This window comes from Sinohyriopsis cumingii, chromosome 18 (genome assembly GCF_028554795.1).
Source record: "Sinohyriopsis cumingii isolate HCF-2022 chromosome 18, ASM2855479v2, whole genome shotgun sequence".
In the NCBI taxonomy this organism is placed as follows: domain Eukaryota; kingdom Metazoa; phylum Mollusca; class Bivalvia; order Unionida; family Unionidae; genus Sinohyriopsis; species Sinohyriopsis cumingii.
Window position 1 is genome coordinate 32,999,365 of NC_142978.1, and position 18,954 is coordinate 33,018,318.

Genomic DNA, 18,954 nt, shown 5'->3' on the forward strand with positions numbered 1-18,954 from the left:
GGGCAGATATCAAACCTGCTACCACTGAATTACAACTCAAATGTTCTACAAACTTAAGTGCTTTAGCCCCCCCTCCCCCAACACACAATTCATTGAAGTTATTATACTGAAAATGTGAGGGAAAAAAATCCATCACAACTTTCTTGTACAGGGTACAGAAATCAAATTTATGCTCTGCATAATGTTATTTTTGTGTACTATGCTTTATGTATTTAATATTTCATATTATATAAACCTGGAGAAACTTTTCTAAATGACAATCCTTTTCTTACAGATAGTGACAGAGTCAATGCCAGCAAATTGTATAATAAACATATTAAAGTTTGCTGCTGTAGTTGATCAAAGATGTCCATTTATCCATAGGAAGATCTGTCTCACTCAGGTTTTTCAGGAGCTGACTGGGCTGCCAGTGCATACTGAATGCTGAAAAAGTAATGGAACCAGTCAAGTCCATCATAAACTGTAAAACAATATTTTTATTCTATTTTTTTAAAAATATATGCCCACAATGCCAATAATAGAGTCTAAATATAAAAAGTTTAAAATGTACCACAAATACTAACTTATAAGTTGAGTCCAACTGTAAACTGTAAAGATCCATATATGCTGCTGCATAATGTACCAGGGGATCTGAGTCTATGCAGTTTGTTAATGGTAATCTGTAGAACAAAGATCCTTATCTCTCAGCAAATTATGTAATGGCAGATCAGGGTCTATGTTGTTTGCAGTTGGACTCGACTTACAATAAAGTATATACAGTAAATTTTTTAAAAGATGAAATGCTGCTGTAATAGCATACAAATCTAATTAGGACACCTATATATGCATATAAACATACACATGCATTATGTGATGGTAGATCAGAGTCTATCTTGTTTGCAGGCTGTACTTGACTTGTAAGCGAGTATATACACTATTTTCAAAAGGAAGGAAAAGCTGTTCTAATGGCAAACAAATCCAATCAGGATATCTACATATACATATCAACATACCCACTAAATTTTCATGTCAACAGATAGAAATATCAGTGAGTATCAGGCTTGACAGATGTAATCATGTGCAAAAGCCTGGATGTACATTGGTGTAATAATTGACGTAAAATATCACACATTTTATTATCTAGAAATTTCTCCAAAAGAAGAAAAATAAACACTATTTGGATCACCTTGGCTATTTCTACAACTGGACTGACTGAAGGATGGACCAAGAAGAAAAACCCCACTATTTGGATCACCCTGGCTATTTCTACAACTGGACTGAATGAAGGATTGACCAAGAAGAAAAAACCCACTATTTGGATCACTCTGGCTATTTCTACAACTGGACTGACTGAAGGATTAACCAAGAAGAAAACCACTATTTGGATCACCCTATTTCTACAACTGGACTGACTGAAGGATAGACCAAGAAGAAAAACCCCACTATTTGGATCACCTTAGCTATTTCTACAACAGGACTGACTGAAGGATTGACCAAGATGAAAAACCCCACTATTTGGATCACCCTGGCTATTTCTACAACTGGACTGACTGAAGGATTGACCATGAAGAAAAAAACCACTATTCAGATACCATGGCTATTTCAACAAATGGAATGACTGAAGGATTGACCAAGAAAATACAAATTACAAAATAGTTTGATGCATTCATAAATTCTTGGTCAATCTTTGTTTTATAAGTAGCAGAGGTGGACCACATAGTAGTTATTGGCACTGGATGTGTGATCCATCAGACTGACTTCAAAGTGGTCTGAATGGTACTAGTGTTTGCCTCTTTACTTGAATTGGTATATTAAAAATGCATGATAATATGGGTTGAAAGAAAACAACAAAAAGCTTAGTATGATATCTTAATTAACACCACACCAACACACAAATCAAATTAATGGAATTTTCAATCATTCTCACCATATCATGATTATATACATAATGTTACAGACCCTAATACTGTGTTATAATGAGGGAGAGCTGTATCTGTACTTACGGAACTTTCTATGATAGTCCTGTAATTTCTTGTACACATTCTTTAGTCCCATTTGCTTTGCATGGTACATAGGACCACCCAAATATCTTGGCCATGCAAATCCATGTAACCTGTAAAAGAAAACAAATTATGGGCAACTCAACAGTCCAACACTAAGGTGAATCTGACACATTTTCTGATTGTCAGAGATGAAATTCATAGCAGTAAAATTTGGCAATATTATTCTGTGTGACATCTTGCACTGCCAGAGAAGTTTCTGTTTTTTCACAGAAAAGAAAAGATTAACAAAGATTTCATAAATATATTTGCTTAATTGGATGTATTTGTAATAGCAAGGTCATGGATACATTACTAAACTGAATCTTTTATCCTGACACCTGGCAATACAAGACAGAACTCTCACTGGATGTCATCCAGTTCTTAGGCCCACTAACAATGCCTTCCACCAGAATCTTCAAGGTGGGGTCCATAACTTAAAATTTGCTAAGTTAAATTCCACTTAAAAAATGCCAATTTGCTATGTTACATTCCACTTATGCAAAAGTGCTTGCGTTTACAACTCTACTGTCTTAAACTAATAGAAAAAAGCATAAGTTCGATAAAATTCAACAAATAATTCATTTCCTTTGAAAACAAAATGAAAAGTTTAAAATGAAGGTGCATTATTATGAATTAATTCCTAAATGATCCTTAAAGTTCTATCTGAAGTCCAAAAGTACAGAGTGTTCGAAATGAATCCCAGTATTGAATGTGCTCAAGTGTTAACATCCTTGATGTATCACAATGAAATAATCAGGAATGTCCTTGAGTTGTTATGATCTAGGGGCTTAAGCTACATAACAAGAAAGAGTGACAACCAACAAATTTTGCATAAGTGAAAAATATTAATTTATTTCCCAAATTTACAAAGTAAAAGAATTAAAAATAACATACAGTTTGGTATGAATTTCTATGTCCTAAAATGTTCTATCAATTCGAATAGATCCAAGGTGATCCAAATACAATCCCAAAAGTATTCCAAATGATAACAATTATGTACTTGTTTCAGCAGTACAAAAGAAGTCAGTTTTAAATCCAAATGCCTTTATGTGAATTCAAAGTAAAATCTTTGAATATGATGGTAAATATTCAATTGTCCTTGGAATAAACTCACAATAATTCATTTCAGCTTCAGCTATTAATATATGTATATCGTGGAATAAATGTTCCAAACTCAGTAATTCCAATGAACAGTTGCAAATGAATTCTTTCAAGAATGATATCAAGAGGTTTAATAATGAATGATTCTATATTCTCCTGTGCTTCTTATAGAAAGCTATATTAAGCTAATAATGCAATATCTAATGCTGTTTCTAGAATGTGGTTCCAGGCTTTCTTAGTATCATTTTTTTTTCCCCATCACTAACATCAATAAACAAAGCCAGCTATTCCCCTTTTAACCAGTCAGGAACTAAGACAGACTATTCTTTCTATCAGTACATATGTCCTTGTTGGATGACATGATGTTATTTTCACCCCTTTCACGTCACCCATGGCCTATTTCGACAATGGAATTTATGGATAAAATTGACAAATGCACTAAACAAATCAGTCCCAGAAATACATAATTCATTTTTAGGATCTTAGAATTAAAAATGTCATTAACAAAATGACTCTTACAAACTATATTGAAGAAAAAAAAAAAAAAAAAATATATATATATATATATATATATATATATATATATATATATATATATATATATATATATATATATATATATACACATAACTGAATAAATTAAAGTGGTCCAAAGAACTTGTCTTTACAAAGACCAGTCACACATTTAACCTCTTTCCACCTTAGTTCAAGATTTGACTTGAAAAACTTGAGAGAAAACTAGATTCCAATATGTTTCTGGTTATTTCTTCCTCTACTAAATATACTTACTGCCATGTATAGTCTATCATGTGCTGAAAAACCAGTGTTAACCCGAACAAAACAAAACAAAACTAAGAAGGCTATAAACGATATACCAACAGTGCATAAAACACAAAAAGATTTAACAAATTTAACAAACCAAGTTTAAAACTATACAATTTATGCTTCTGAACAGTAAAAGAACCCTGTAAATAAAGTGAAATAAAGTAAGCAGTAACAAAAGAACAAAACGAAATTAATTTAACATGATGCATGATCAAGCATACATTAGAAGAGAGAGTGAGAGGTATAGTGAGGGGCTTTATAATGAGGGACAACTGTACTCACCAGATGACATCCAGGTCATGAGGTCTGCTGACAATGCCCTCCTCCAGAAGCTTGAAACCCTCACTGATCATACACAACAGCATTCTTTCCAGGATTTCCTACATAAATATAAAATTCAACTAGCATGAGTGACCCAAAGGGTCCTGCATGGAAGTAAAACGTAAAATAAATTATCAAAACTGTATTAAAATGAAGTGGAATAGCCTCGATGAGCAGATTTTTGTCTCAAAGACAAACATCATCTGAATGTGTCAAGACATTCCCAGATTAGGATGGGCTTCCACAGGAAACTTCCCATGTGAAGATCTCTATCAAAAATTAAGTAAAAGAAACAAAATCTCCAAGAGGCACATCTACTTCTAAAAGACTGTTTATGCCATACTGCATTAGGAAAATGTTTAACGGTTCTGCAAATACAGAACAAGAAACTGCATTTATGAAATTCTAAAAGGAATCAAAAGTCCTATAACTCAAAGTTCAAAATGCACATATTCAAAAAGGGCAGTTCACTTAACAAATAACAATGAATTATTGTTCATAAAATTAACAAAGTTCAAACAACCACATTAATTTTTTTCAGTGACTGCTTAATGATGCTGATGTAAAAATTGAAGTTGCTCACTAGGTTCAGTCACCCTCATAAAAAAAGCATGACCACTACAGTGTGAAGACATCTGTACATATTCTTCTCCTGTAGATTTGTAGGGGTTGCTTCAAAACAGCTATGAAACGTTCTGGACTTTTGAGTGATTTTGTTGTTGAAACAAACAAAGAGTATAAACTGTTTTTTCATTGGCAGTTTATTAAATATTATTCCCAATCAAAGATTACAATGATGTAATCTAGGTACTAGTAGCAGTCAGAATTAATTAAAATTTATGCTGCACTCACTTTAAGTCATGTGGCCAAAATACAAAGTATAATGACCAAATCATGGACATACCACCTTAATATGAACCAAAATACAAAGTATAATGACCAAATCATGGACGTATCACCGTAATATGAACCAAAATACAAAGTATAATGACCAAATTATGGACGTATCACCGTAATATGAACCAAAATACAAAGTATAATGACCAAATCATGGACGTATCACCGTAATATGAACCAAAATACAAAGTATAATGACCAAATCATGGATGTATCACCGTAATATGAACCAAAATAGAAAGTATAATGACCAAATCATGGACATACCACTGTAATATGAACCAAACTACAAAGTATAATGACCAAATCATGGACATACCACCGTAATATGAACCAAACTACAAAGTATAATGACCAAATCATGGACATACCACCTTAATATGAACCAAAACACAAAGTATAATAACCAAATCATGGACATACCACCTTAATATGAACCAAACTACAAAGTATAATGACCAAATCATGGACATACCACCTTAATATGAACCAAAACACAAAGTATAATAACCAAATCATGGACATACCACCTTAATATGAACCAAACTACAAAGTATAATGACCAAATCATGGACATACCACCTTAATATGAACCAAAACACAAAGTATAATAACCAAATCATGGGCATACCACCTTAATATGAACCAAACTACAAAGTATAATGACCAAATCATGGACGTACCACCGTAATATGAACCAGACTACAAAGTATAATGACCAAATCATGGACGTACCACCGTAATATGAACCAAAATACAAAGTATAATGACCAAATCATGGACGTACCACCGTAATATGAACCAAAATACAAAGTATAATGACCAAATCATGGACGTACCACCGTAATATGAACCAAAATACAAAGTATAATGACCAAATCATGGACGTACCACCGTAATATGAACCAAAATACAAAGTATAATGATCAAATCATGGACGTACCACCGTAATATGAACCAAAATACAAAGTATAATGACCAAATCATGGACGTACCACCGTAATATGAACCAAAATACAAAGTATAATGACCAAATCATGGACGTACCACCGTAATATGAACCAAAATACAAAGTATAATGACCAAATCATGGACGTACCACCGTAATATGAACCAAAATACAAAGTATAATGACCAAATCATGGACGTACCACCTTAATATGAACCAAAACACAAAGTATAATGACCAAATCATGGACGTACCACCTTAATATGAACCAAAACACAAAGTATAATGACCAAATCATGGACGTACCACCTTAATATGAACCAAAACACAAAGTATAATGACCAAATCATGGACGTACCACCTTAATATGAACCAAAACACAAAGTATAATGACCAAATCATGGACGTACCACCTTAATATGAACCAAAACACAAAGTATAATGACCAAATCATGGACGTACCACCTTAATATGAACCAAAACACAAAGTATAATGACCAAATCATGGACGTACCACCTTAATATGAACCAAAACACAAAGTATAATGACCAAATCATGGACGTACCACCTTAATATGAACTAAAACACAAAGTATAATGACCAAATCATGGACGTACCACCTTAATATGAACCAAAACACAAAGTATAATGACCAAATCATGGACGTACCACCTTAATATGAACCAAAACACAAAGTATAATGACCAAATCATGGACGTACCACCGTAATATGAACCAAAACACAAAGTATAACGACCAAATCATGGACGTACCACTGTAATATGAACCAAAATACAAAGTATAATGACCAAATCATGGACGTACCACCGTAATATGAACCAAAATACAAACTATAATGACCAAATCATGGACGTACCACCGTAATATGAACCAAAATACAAACTATAATGACCAAATCATGGACGTACCACCGTAATATGAACCAAAATACAAACTATAATGACCAAATCATGGACGTACCACCGTAATATGAACCAAAATACAAACTATAATGACCAAATCATGGACGTACCACCGTAACATGAACCAAAATACAAAGTATAATGACCAAATCATGGACGTACCACCGTAATATGAACCAAAATACAAAGTATAATGACCAAATCATGGACGTACCACCGTAATATGAACCAAAATACAAAGTATAATGACCAAATCATGGACGTACCACTGTAATATGAACCAAAATACAAAGTATAATGACCAAATCATGGACGTACCACTGTAATATGAACCAAAATACAAAGTATAATGACCAAATCATGGACGTACCACCGTAACATGAACCAAAATACAAAGTATAATGACCAAATCATGGACGTACCACCGTAATATGAACCAAAATACAAAGTATAATGACCAAATCATGGACGTACCACCGTAATATGAACCAAAATACAAAGTATAATGACCAAATCATGGACGTACCACTGTAATATGAACCAAAATACAAAGTATAATGACCAAATCATGGACGTACCACCTTAATATGAACCAAAACACAAAGTATAATGACCAAATCATGGACGTACCACCTTAATATGAACCAAAACACAAAGTATAATGACCAAATCATGGACGTACCACCTTAATATGAACCAAACTACAAAGTATAATGACCAAATCATGGACGTACCACCTTAATATGAACCAAAACACAAAGTATAATGACCAAATCATGGACGTACCAACGTAATATGAACCAAAACACAAAGTATAATGACCAAATCATGGACGTACCACCGTAATATGAACCAAAACACAAAGTATAATGACCAAATCATGGACATACCACCTTAATATGAACCAAAATACAAAGTATAATGACCAAATCATGGACATACCACCATAATATGAACCAAAATACAAAGTATAATGACCAAATCATGGACATACCACCATAATATGAACCAAAATACAAAGTATAATGACCAAATCATGGACATACCACCTTAATATGAACCAAAACACAAAGTATAATAACCAAATCATGGACATACCACCTTAATATGAACCAAGAAGTTAGAAAAAATACCAAACATTTGCTGCTACAGTGACTGAACAAAGTTCAAAAACTTTTTTTCAATTCTAGGCTTGACTACATTATTTATATTTCTTTGCTTTACACAAAATGTGCAAAGAAGTTAAACTTTTACCTATCCAAGGCCTGTGTTTTATCTTTCAGGTTCTTCTGGTTTCAACACAATGAGAATCAAGTTGGGCAACGTCAGTCTGAACTTGGTTATTTTTTATCATCCTGGTAGCTAAAATTAAGGAATCAAAACATGCACCACACTGTCAGTGATTGGCTAACATGTTAAATCCTGGAATTCTGGTTACCTGAGTTTGACTATATAATCCTCACCAAGGGTTCATATGGTAGCAGAACTTGAGTCAAAACTGCTTGTGATTTCTTTTGAGTTGTGCAAGAGAGAACTACAGTTCCAATTTAAGTTGAAAGATGTGTACCTGAAATGAAATTTGGCGTCGCTGGATTCCGATACTACGGCAATGCTCCTTGATGATTTTGGTCACTTCAGGATCTGGAATGGCATTTTGACCACCAGGATCACTATAGTTATACCATCCCTTGCCTGAAATGAAAAAATTTGTAAATGTGTTGGCAAAGTCATTTTCAGAGTGAAACCTAAAGAATATTCAAAAGACCATAAAATTTATATCCTTGATGGACAGGTGTCATTTATATCCAGGTTCAACATAATAAATTTATATGTAAAAAATTAAGAATTGGGTTACACTGGGTTAACAAATGTCTTATTGACACGTTTTCTTTAAATATAGGGTCATATATATATACCCTTATATATACACACAGTGACCCCGCTATAACACAGTAGTTGGGAGCCATTAAACCTGACTCCATTATATACCAAATCTAGTTATATGCAACCAAGTCATTTAGCTGAAGAAAATGTACCCACCCAAAAAAAAATTGTGTGTGTGGGGGGGGAGGGTAATAAATGCGGGCAGTAAAATACGTGCTTTGTCGGCAGAGTTACCATCTTGAATTGATGCATATTAAATGAGAAATAAACCTGTCGTGAAAACAGAGAAGACATAATAAAATAGTTTACTTTATTTAGAGAACCATGAATTGGTACATATATGTGAATCCTGTTTATATGTAAATGTCTAATGTATAGCAAGAATAGAGTATCAACACCATGTACTCCCCTGCGAACCTCATCATATACATTGAATCCACAATACAAGTGATTCCCTCAAAAATATGCACACACAGCTTTAAAATATTCATCAATTATGTAACAGGTCATATTGGTCTGAATTCAATGGAAAAACATAACACAATCATGTATTGAATGATGAAGCACATTTACTTTAATGTTCCAATTTTGGTAAAAATTAGTTTGTGTTTTAAGCCGCCGTTGACATAAACTTTTTCCCTACAAAAAGGAAACTTTCACAGCACAATTAACGTGTTCCAGTTATGTTGGAAAATGCAAAAATCCATCAGATTCGATCACTTTTATTTAAGTTTGGTACTGACTTCCTTTGAAGAAGTTCTTTGCTGTTATTGAAAGATTGTAGTTGCCTTTCTTTGATGAAGGGAGCATGCGCTATTGAAGTCTCCGCTAAAGGACAACTTTGGAGAACCAAACGAATGCCCATTTCTTATTGTGGCAGCAAATCAAATAACTATATTGCATGATTGAGACTGGTATTTTTTCCATTTGCTGAGTACATTTTCATAATAGTCAGTGCTTCAAAGATATTCTGTTTCCTTTGAAATTTCAGCAAACTATTTTATCTGGCTACATTTTTAAAAAGGAATTGGCTGTCGTTTAGACTATTCTATTTACTGTCCCTCCATGCCTACTGAATAAACCAATAAATAAGATGGGTTTTTTATAGTTTTTTAGACATTTGTGGTAGTAGCATGATGCTGCTTTCCACGCATGCATCTGAAAATTAACAAAGGGTGAACACACAATAGAGACGCAGGTGTTCTGATAACAGGAATTATTACAGAAAACGTGAGCGTTCTGAAGGATTTAATTCTGAATGAAACGAAAAGGATATTTTACTTACATTCCACATACAAATGTCAGTCTTGTAAATATATTAATTACTAGCGAGCGGCTGAAAATCCGATGAAAGATAGATTACGAGACAATGCCTTGTCTGGCTGATCTCCATTACCAGAAATGTCAACAACAAAAAAGCGGATATTACACAACATACAGAACTCATGCTAGATGTCAGGATAAGCGGATTATGATATAACAATGCACTGTTTAGAGGGTTTGTCAGAATTTGTTTATGTAACAATAGATAAATTTCAGTGCATTTTATATCCAGTTTGCGGCTTCCTTTCATGGGGCCTCTGAATTTCTGCACCCCAAACCAATGGTTGCATATAAAAGTTTAAACAGCCAACAATGTCGCCAACAAATAAAAAAAGCCACATGGTATGTTTTGCAGCCAATAAGGAAAAACAAACCAAGTTTGCGACATTGACGAAGACCTACACGATCTCTGAATAAACTTTGTATGCATTTTTTCTTCTTCTTACTTTTAAGAAGAAAAAAATACTTTTATGTGTATGAGAAAAATGCTTTTTTGTGTACGAGAAAAATACATATAACATTTCAGGATCCAGGCCATGATCGTCTTCTATTATTCATACGCAATCTCTTCCCCAAAATGATAAGCAACTTTTACGTCTCTTTCGTACTTTTTAAGAATTTTTTTGTGCACAGGAAAAATACATGTATATGGAATTTCGGGAGCCATGCCAAAACCACGTTATATCTGTATTTGCGTTATAATGGAGTGCGCAATATCAGGGTCACACTATATATATATATATATATATATATATATATATATATATATATATATATATATATATATATATATATATATATATATATATATATATATATATGTATATATATATATTGTCCAATTTAAGAAAGCCATGTGGCATAAATCTGTCACACATGAGTGCATTCACTAGAGATGACATCATTACGTGATCATGCAGTAACCTCTGCAATGCTTCTAGCATTTTGAATATTAAGAGAAAGCACTTCTGGTTTATAAGCAGAAGTTCTTGTCGTTTTGTTGCAAACTAAACTTTTTTCTTCCGTTTTTCATTAATAAATTTAAAAAAGAAAAAAGAATGATAAGTCTTTCTATAGTTACATCCATACTGATGATATGCCATCTTTTTTCCCCACTATTCATTGCTAAAGCCTCTCATCTGTATACATGGATGATCTGTATACAAGGATGATCTGAATACATGGATGATCTGTATATACGGATGATCTGTATACATGGATGATCTGTATATATGGATGTTCTGTATACATGGATGATCTTTATATATGGATGATCTGTATATATCATTTCTTGTGAGCTTCATAAGCAGTTGGTAGAGTGTCAGACTTATAATCCAAGAGTAAAATAAGTGCATATATATGTGTAAAAGAAAATCAAAGTCTGAATTAGAAAATCTGCTTTTCTGATACATCGTTTATCTTAATTACATGGCCAGCATGATTAATTATCTGTTTACAGCACCTTTTTATAAAAATTTTTTTACGCATCTTTAAATTATCAATCTTTTGTAATATACAGTCAAATCTAGTCAATAAGCTTACATACACAGTCAAATCTAGTCAATAAGCTTACATACACAGTCAAATCTAATCAATAAGCTTACACATTCAGACTCTCTACATAGCTGTATTATGACAGAGTTTGCTGTCAGTAAGCACATGGAAAAAATAAGCATATATACCATATTTGCTGACCTATAAGTCAATGCAGAGTATAAGTCGAATGAGCAAATTTGACAAATTTTCTATCCTTTATCCATTTATATATTGATGCTAAGTACAAGAAGCCACATCAATAATGTGTCTCCGTCTTGTTCACTTCGTTCCACACAGCATCATGAATTTTATCCTATCTGTAACTCAGTAACCTTTCAGGTCCGGATCATTACATATAACTGAAAGTACGTAATTTGTTTTTAGACAAACTATTTAAAATGTATTATGTACTTTTAGCTACATATAATGATGATGAAAATTTACTGAGTTACAGATAGGATAAAATTAAACTAGTAATTTCAAGTAACTATATCTGACAAAATTGAATAATTAATGCAAAAATGCTTTTCCATAGTTCTTTTTTGAAGAGATACACAGAGAAAAGCATATGTATTTCATGTCATCTTTCTTCTTGAAACTTGTGTTCAAAATAAAGTATTATTGCCCAAAATGAGAGATTACAGCTCTTCATGTTCTTTTTGTACCGTACTGTTCCCATTTAGCTGAAACTTTTGTCAAAAAGAGTTTAATAAATAGTAAATGTAAACTATGAAAATACATACCATATTCCTTCTGAGTTTTTATATTCACAGTATTTATATCTATACAGACTCGCATGCTAACTTTCTTTGCAAGTGTAATGACCTCCATTCCCAACAAATATGATTTGTTTGTAAAGTGCATATACTCTTATTGTACTAGGCAGCAATTGTTTTTGATCTTTGCTCCTACTTTAAATTGTTGACAGATATATTGGCAAGTTCAAAAGATGTCACTGGTTGAGAAATTTACATGAGTAACCAGCATTTCCTTTCATTATATGGTACCATATTCATAATAAACTATGTGTAGCCTCATTTCCCTATTGGTTGCCTCACTAATCTGATCTGGTCTGCCGATCTTGACCTCAAACAGGTGTTATCTTGGAATACATGACTATAGTTGTAGCCTATTTAATTAGCATGTAAATACCATGATAAAGTTATTCTTGGACAATGGAAGTGTTAACTGAAACTAAAAAGTATTTCTTACCCAGTGGTATTAATTGATAATGGAATAGTGCTGCATTTGTATATGAGTAATATCATACTCATCAGTTAAGTGAACAATACATTTCTCTCTCTCTCTCCCCCTCTCATAATGGGGCATAATAATTTTTACTTGATTGTGAGGTGCAAGAAGAAATATCTTTGTCTTGGTTATTCATCTTATAATTTGTCAATTCAAACACACATATATGTAATCAAATTTAAATGTATATTACTAGTGCATGCTCTTTAGCACAATTATATCTGACACAAATTAATTTTTATTACTGACGATCATGTAATTGATTTAAATCCTTCTTAATGTGGGGTTCTATATTTTTTCATACACGATATCTTCCCCCAAATGAAATATTTGTTACAGATTATATTTTTTGTACTCACTGGAGAATTTTTTTTTATATGTAAAATTATGTGTCACATGATATCAAAAACAATTTGGATGACATAATCCATATAAAAGTTGTTAGGGAGTATAAGACAAAGTTAACATTTTCTGGTGAAAATGTACTGTCTTACAGGCTGGCAAATATGGTAATCTGTATTATTTTTAAAAAATCTGGTAAAAATGTATTGTCTTATAGGCTGGCAAATTTGGGAATCCGTATTATTTTTAAAAAATCTGGTAAGGCTTATAATCCAGATTTTACAGTGTCTCTGTCTCATTCACTCTAAAGTTATAATTTAAAAGAAAGGGCAGTTAAATTTAACAAACAACCTCTAATAATCATCATTAGCTCCCTTGCTTACCAGTCTTCATTCCATATCTCCCCATTTCACACAGCCTGTCCCCAAGAGAACAGTATCTCTCCCCATTGAAGAATCTTGTCTCCAGGTTCAGCTTAGTGTTGTATCTTTTAGCTCTCTCTGTTCTTATTTTGTAGCCAACATCAACACCTAGAAAATATGCAAAGGATGTGAATAATAACTAACTTCTGAGAAGTCACTCAGTGTTTTGAAATGCCTAGTATCAGCTGTCATTTTGTAACTGCAAACAGTGCAGACCTTGATCTGCTAGCATTATATGTGATGGCAGATCTGTGTCCTCTGTTTGCTGGAAATTACTGATAGAAGAAAAAGTGTAGACCCTGACCTACCAGCATGTTATGCAATAGATTCAGGTCACCACTGTTTGCTAGAATTTATTAACAGCGGAAAAGCAAACTAGAATCAACTGGCATGCTATGTAATTGCTGATATACATCTCTGCTGTTTGTTGGAAATTATTATAATCAGCTTCCAATCCAGTATGGATTAGAATCCTGCCTTCATTCTCTGAAAGGATTTAACTGGCACAATAACAATCTACCTGAGAAATATTCAATCCCTTTATAACTTAATAATTTCAAACCATCCCTTGTTCCAACAAAGTAAAAAGTTTTGAAAAATATAGTCAAGATCAATGTTAAATCCTTCCTATTTTTAGGAGCTGGATCAGCATAATGTACATGATAAGCAGCAAGCATGTAACACCAACCCATGTGCAGGTAAATAAAAAGTCAGTTAATATAAACAGTACACCATGCACGATACCTACTGCTAAAATAGCTTTGGTTAAAATAAAGGATTAAATACATAAACTGACTACAGTACAGAACAAAAATGGAGACCCTGACCTAATGGCATGTTATGTGATGGTATATATATATATATATATATATATATATATATATATATATATATATATATATATATATATATATATATATATATATATAGGTCTCCTATGTTTGCTGGAAATTATTAGTAAACCAAAGAGTGTTGACCCTGATCTTCCGCTGTTGTGTTATGTCATATAGACACAGAGACTTTAAAGTGCAATCATGTGTACCTTGTTATTTGAAGCTTTAGAGTCATTTCCTGTGTACCTTGTTATTTGAAGCTTTAGAGTCATTTCCTGTGTACCTTGTTATTTGAAGCTTTAGAGTCATTTCATGTGTACCTTGTTATTTGAAGCTTTAGAGTCATTTCATGTGTACCTTGTTATTTGAAGCTTTATAGTCGTTTCATGTGTACCTTGTTATTTGAGGCTTTATAGTCATTTCCTGTGTACCTTGTTATTTGAAGCTTTAGAGTCATTTCATGTGTACCTTGTTATTTGAAGCTTTAGAGTCATTTCATGTGTACCTTGTTATTTGAAGCTTAAGAGTCATTTCATGTGTACCTTGTTATTTGAAGCTTTAGAGTCATTTCATGTGTACCTTGTTATTTGAAGCTTTAGAGTCATTTCATGTGTACCTTGTTATTTGAAGCTTTGGAGTCATTTCATGTGTACCTTGTTATTTGAAGCTTTAGAGTCCTTTCATGTGTACCTTGTTATTTGAAGCTTTAGAGTCGTTTCATGTGTACCTTGTTATTTGAGGCTTTATAGTCATTTCATGTGTACCTTGTTATTTGAAGCTTTAGAGTCATTTCATGTGTACCTTGTTATTTGAGGCTTTATAGTCATTTCATGTGTACCTTGCTATTTGAAGCTTTAGAGTCATTTCATGTGTACCTTGTTATTTGAAGCTTTAGAGTCATTTCATGTGTACCTTGTTATTTGAAGCTTTAGAGTCATTTCATGTGTACCTTGTTATTTGAAAGCTTTAGAGTCATTTCATGTGTACCTTGTTATTTGAGGCTTTAGAGTCATTTCATGTGTACCTTGTTATTTGAAGCTTTAGAGTCATTTCATGTGCACCTCATTATTTGAGGCTTTAGAGCGATTTCATGTGCACCTCATTATTTGAGGCTTTAGAGTGATTTCATGTGTACCTTGTTATTTGAGGCTTTAGAGTGATTTCATGTGCACCTTGTTATTTGGGGCTTCAGAGTGATTTCAAGTGCACCTTGTTATTTAAGGCTTTAGAGTGGTTTTGAGTGTACCTTGTTATTTGAGGCTTTAGAGTGTTTTCATGTGTATCTTGTTATTTAAGGCTTTAGAGTGGTTTCAAGTGTACCTTGTTATTTTGGGCTTTAGAGTGGTTTCAAGTGTATCTTGCTATTTTGGGCTTCAGAGTGGATTCAAGTGTACCTTGTTATTTGAGGCTTTACAGTCATTTCAAGTGTATCATATATATATATATATATATATATATATATATATATATATATATATATATATATATATATATATATATATATATATATATATATATATATATATATCTTTCTATTGAAATGACATAGAAGGGAAAAACAAAGCATAACTCGGCAATGCAGCATGTAAATAACTTGCTAGAAACAATTCCATTACAAATGGATCAAGCGAATAAAGTTAAAGTTGTGCTAATTCATAATGACTTTGCATTGATTAACAATAGAGTGGTGTGATGTGGTCTTAAAAGGACAAAGTCCCCAAGGAAGCAAAATCACTCAAATCTGGCAGAAATCATAAAAAAGAACATATACAGCCTGTGACAGAATCATTAATCAACACACTAAATCCAAAAGTAACAATGGATGATTGAATTAGAACATAAAAATGTTTTGGACTGTCAGAGGATAAACTGTATGGCATTACCAGAACAGCAGCAAAGCTAAAAACTAGCAACAACTGGCAGTGGCATGGGTAAGTAATAGACAGGAGTTATAGCACTTTGTCTATTTAAGACAAGAACAGATGATTTTCGTCCTTTAGTTGGCTGGATTCATTAAGTTGCAGGCTAATATTCCTAAAGTAATGCGATTGGGGAATGTATTCAAAGTAGAAAAATGTTATAATAATAATGAATAAATACCAGCAAATGTATTAATTTTGTTCCAGTAGAATATATTTGAGACCCAGGGAAGGATAGTTTATGCAAAATATTCAGCTGTGATGAGAATAGAGGAAGATCAGTAAGAAAAGAGATGAAGCATACTTCCCTGTCATGAGATAACTTCTAAACATCAACCAAACTTGGGAAACGGCAAAAATATGCAGGTATCTATAAGGCCTCTGAAGACAATGACTTGGCATACATTAAAAACAGTAACTGATGAATGACAGAATTAAATACTAATATCTTTAGAGGAAGAACACTGTAATCTGACTGCTGTCTTGGCAAGAATGTATTTCTTAGCACTTTTAATGCTAAAACAAGCCAAGAGGCTGGGGTAACATCTTTTTCAACTGGGAGGATTGGATTTGAGATATTACTGGGACAACTGGGCTTGCAAAATATTGGATGTTCTGCCAGTGTTTTATGATTGGGAGGGTTGGAGATTCTCCCAATCCATTTATATTGGGTAACGTATCTATCAAAGAAGTTACTAATCCTGTCAAATAATCTGCTTAAGAAAGCTTAACACACAAAATTTCAAACATCTATTACCAGGGGAGAAAACTTTAGCTAACACCTATCCATACCTGAGAGATCTGCTACTTTAAAGGTTCCCATAGGCATTCCAAAGTCAATGAGGGCCTGGTCTACCTCATGGGGCAGTGCTCCCTCTTCCACAAGGAACAAGGCCTGAGATGGATACACTAGAAGTTACACTTAATAAAATACAATCCATGAAACGTTTTCAAATTTTATGATATAGAATAAGTCTCAGGAAATGAATATAGATCATAAATCTCTGAAAAGAGTGATGTTAAACCATACTGCCAGGGTATATACATGTGCTAAATCTAGCACATGTGATGATGAAACAACCAATGCACCAATGATGCCAAACCAAACAAAAACAGTCACTAATATAGGATATGAACAATTTATGGTAATTTTTAATACATAACATCAACCATTTGATCATATAAATTGCTTTAAAAATTAGAGCTATTGGTAGTGAGAGCATTATAGAGGTTCCAGTTTGCTGCAGTTCATTTAGCAAGGTCTTACAAGGAACTTGTCGTGTGAAACCCAAGTGAGGAGAATGGGCAACCAGGGGACACAGACATGAATGCTGAAAGTCCTACTCATTAATTCTTGACAATATTAATATGAGAGATAAATATGGTCAAAATCCAATATTTCTAAGAAACGTTATGCAGCAAAATCCAAATCACAATTGATAATGGGGGGGGGGGGGCAAAACTCTTGCAAATTATAAAATGTGGAAAGCTGATAATTAAACTCAGTGAAGGTGTCATCAACACAACACTGCATGCCGAATTTGGATGAATTTCATAATCCTTGATAAAGTAATGCAGCAAAAAAGCAAAATGGCATTTTTTGCTGAGTTTTTGTTGGTTTTAATGGCACATCCAATACATTATTGGTATGGTGATGAAACTGTAACTAAATGACTTTTCAAAGGATTACATGGCAGATGAACCAAGACAAAATGAGAAGGAAAATCAGGGGGCATAATTCCTGTAACTGATGTCTTGGAATGCTGGAAATTGAATTCATTCATAGCCTCTTCAATGCAGATTTGCCTGAACCAAGTCAATAGCATATTATTCATCATCATAACAGATTTAGTTAACAGATTTCTTACTGTATTCTGCATGATATTGTCAGCAAATTACCCTTCATGTTCTGCTGTGTTCTATGTACATTCACTCAGAAAAATATCAGTAATAAAATAGTTCTCCTCCCTAGTTGAAAGTAAGACAGCATATATAAAAAGAAAGTATATGCAAATTGTGGTATATGAACTTGGTTTGTTGGTATGCAAGGTGGCCATAATTACCATTAGACCAAATGGGCGTTTAATATTAGCTCAAATTTCTTGGACATAATGTTACTGATATGCATTGACAGGGCAGTGAAAAAAATGCTATTCTACTAGAGTAAATTATCAAAATTATTTCTCCTGCAAAAATTTAGTATATCACAACCTAGCATAAAACAAAAAGCCATCTACCAATCTGGACTGAAATATACCATATTTTGGTGTGTATAACGCTCACCCCTATGCTCGACTCAAAATAGGAGGGAAAAAGAATAAGAAGAAAAAACATAGTTCTGTCATATAACATGTATGTGATATAATACATTTTAAAATCTTGATATTTTTTGCTGCAACATATTTT

The 18,954-nt window shown here is 33.1% G+C and overlaps 1 protein-coding gene across 3 annotated transcripts in view; it reads right to left on the reverse strand.

Moving 5' to 3' along the window:
• Positions 1 to 128: 128 nt before the first annotated feature.
• LOC149776341 (peroxisomal bifunctional enzyme-like) overlaps positions 129 to 18,954 on the reverse strand; it is a 57,014-nt gene continuing 38,188 nt past the window's right edge. For all 3 annotated transcript variants that reach the window (XM_089942857.1, XM_089942856.1, XM_089942858.1), the window contains 6 exons: positions 17,341 to 17,443; positions 13,758 to 13,904; positions 8,606 to 8,730; positions 4,230 to 4,327; positions 1,983 to 2,092; positions 129 to 423 (listed from right to left, as the gene is read on the reverse strand). In XM_089942857.1, the coding sequence (XP_089798983.1) occupies positions 317 to 423; positions 1,983 to 2,092; positions 4,230 to 4,327; positions 8,606 to 8,730; positions 13,758 to 13,904; positions 17,341 to 17,443 (690 nt within the window). In that variant the 3' untranslated portion in view covers positions 129 to 316. The remainder of the gene's footprint in view (positions 424 to 1,982; positions 2,093 to 4,229; positions 4,328 to 8,605; positions 8,731 to 13,757; positions 13,905 to 17,340; positions 17,444 to 18,954) is intronic.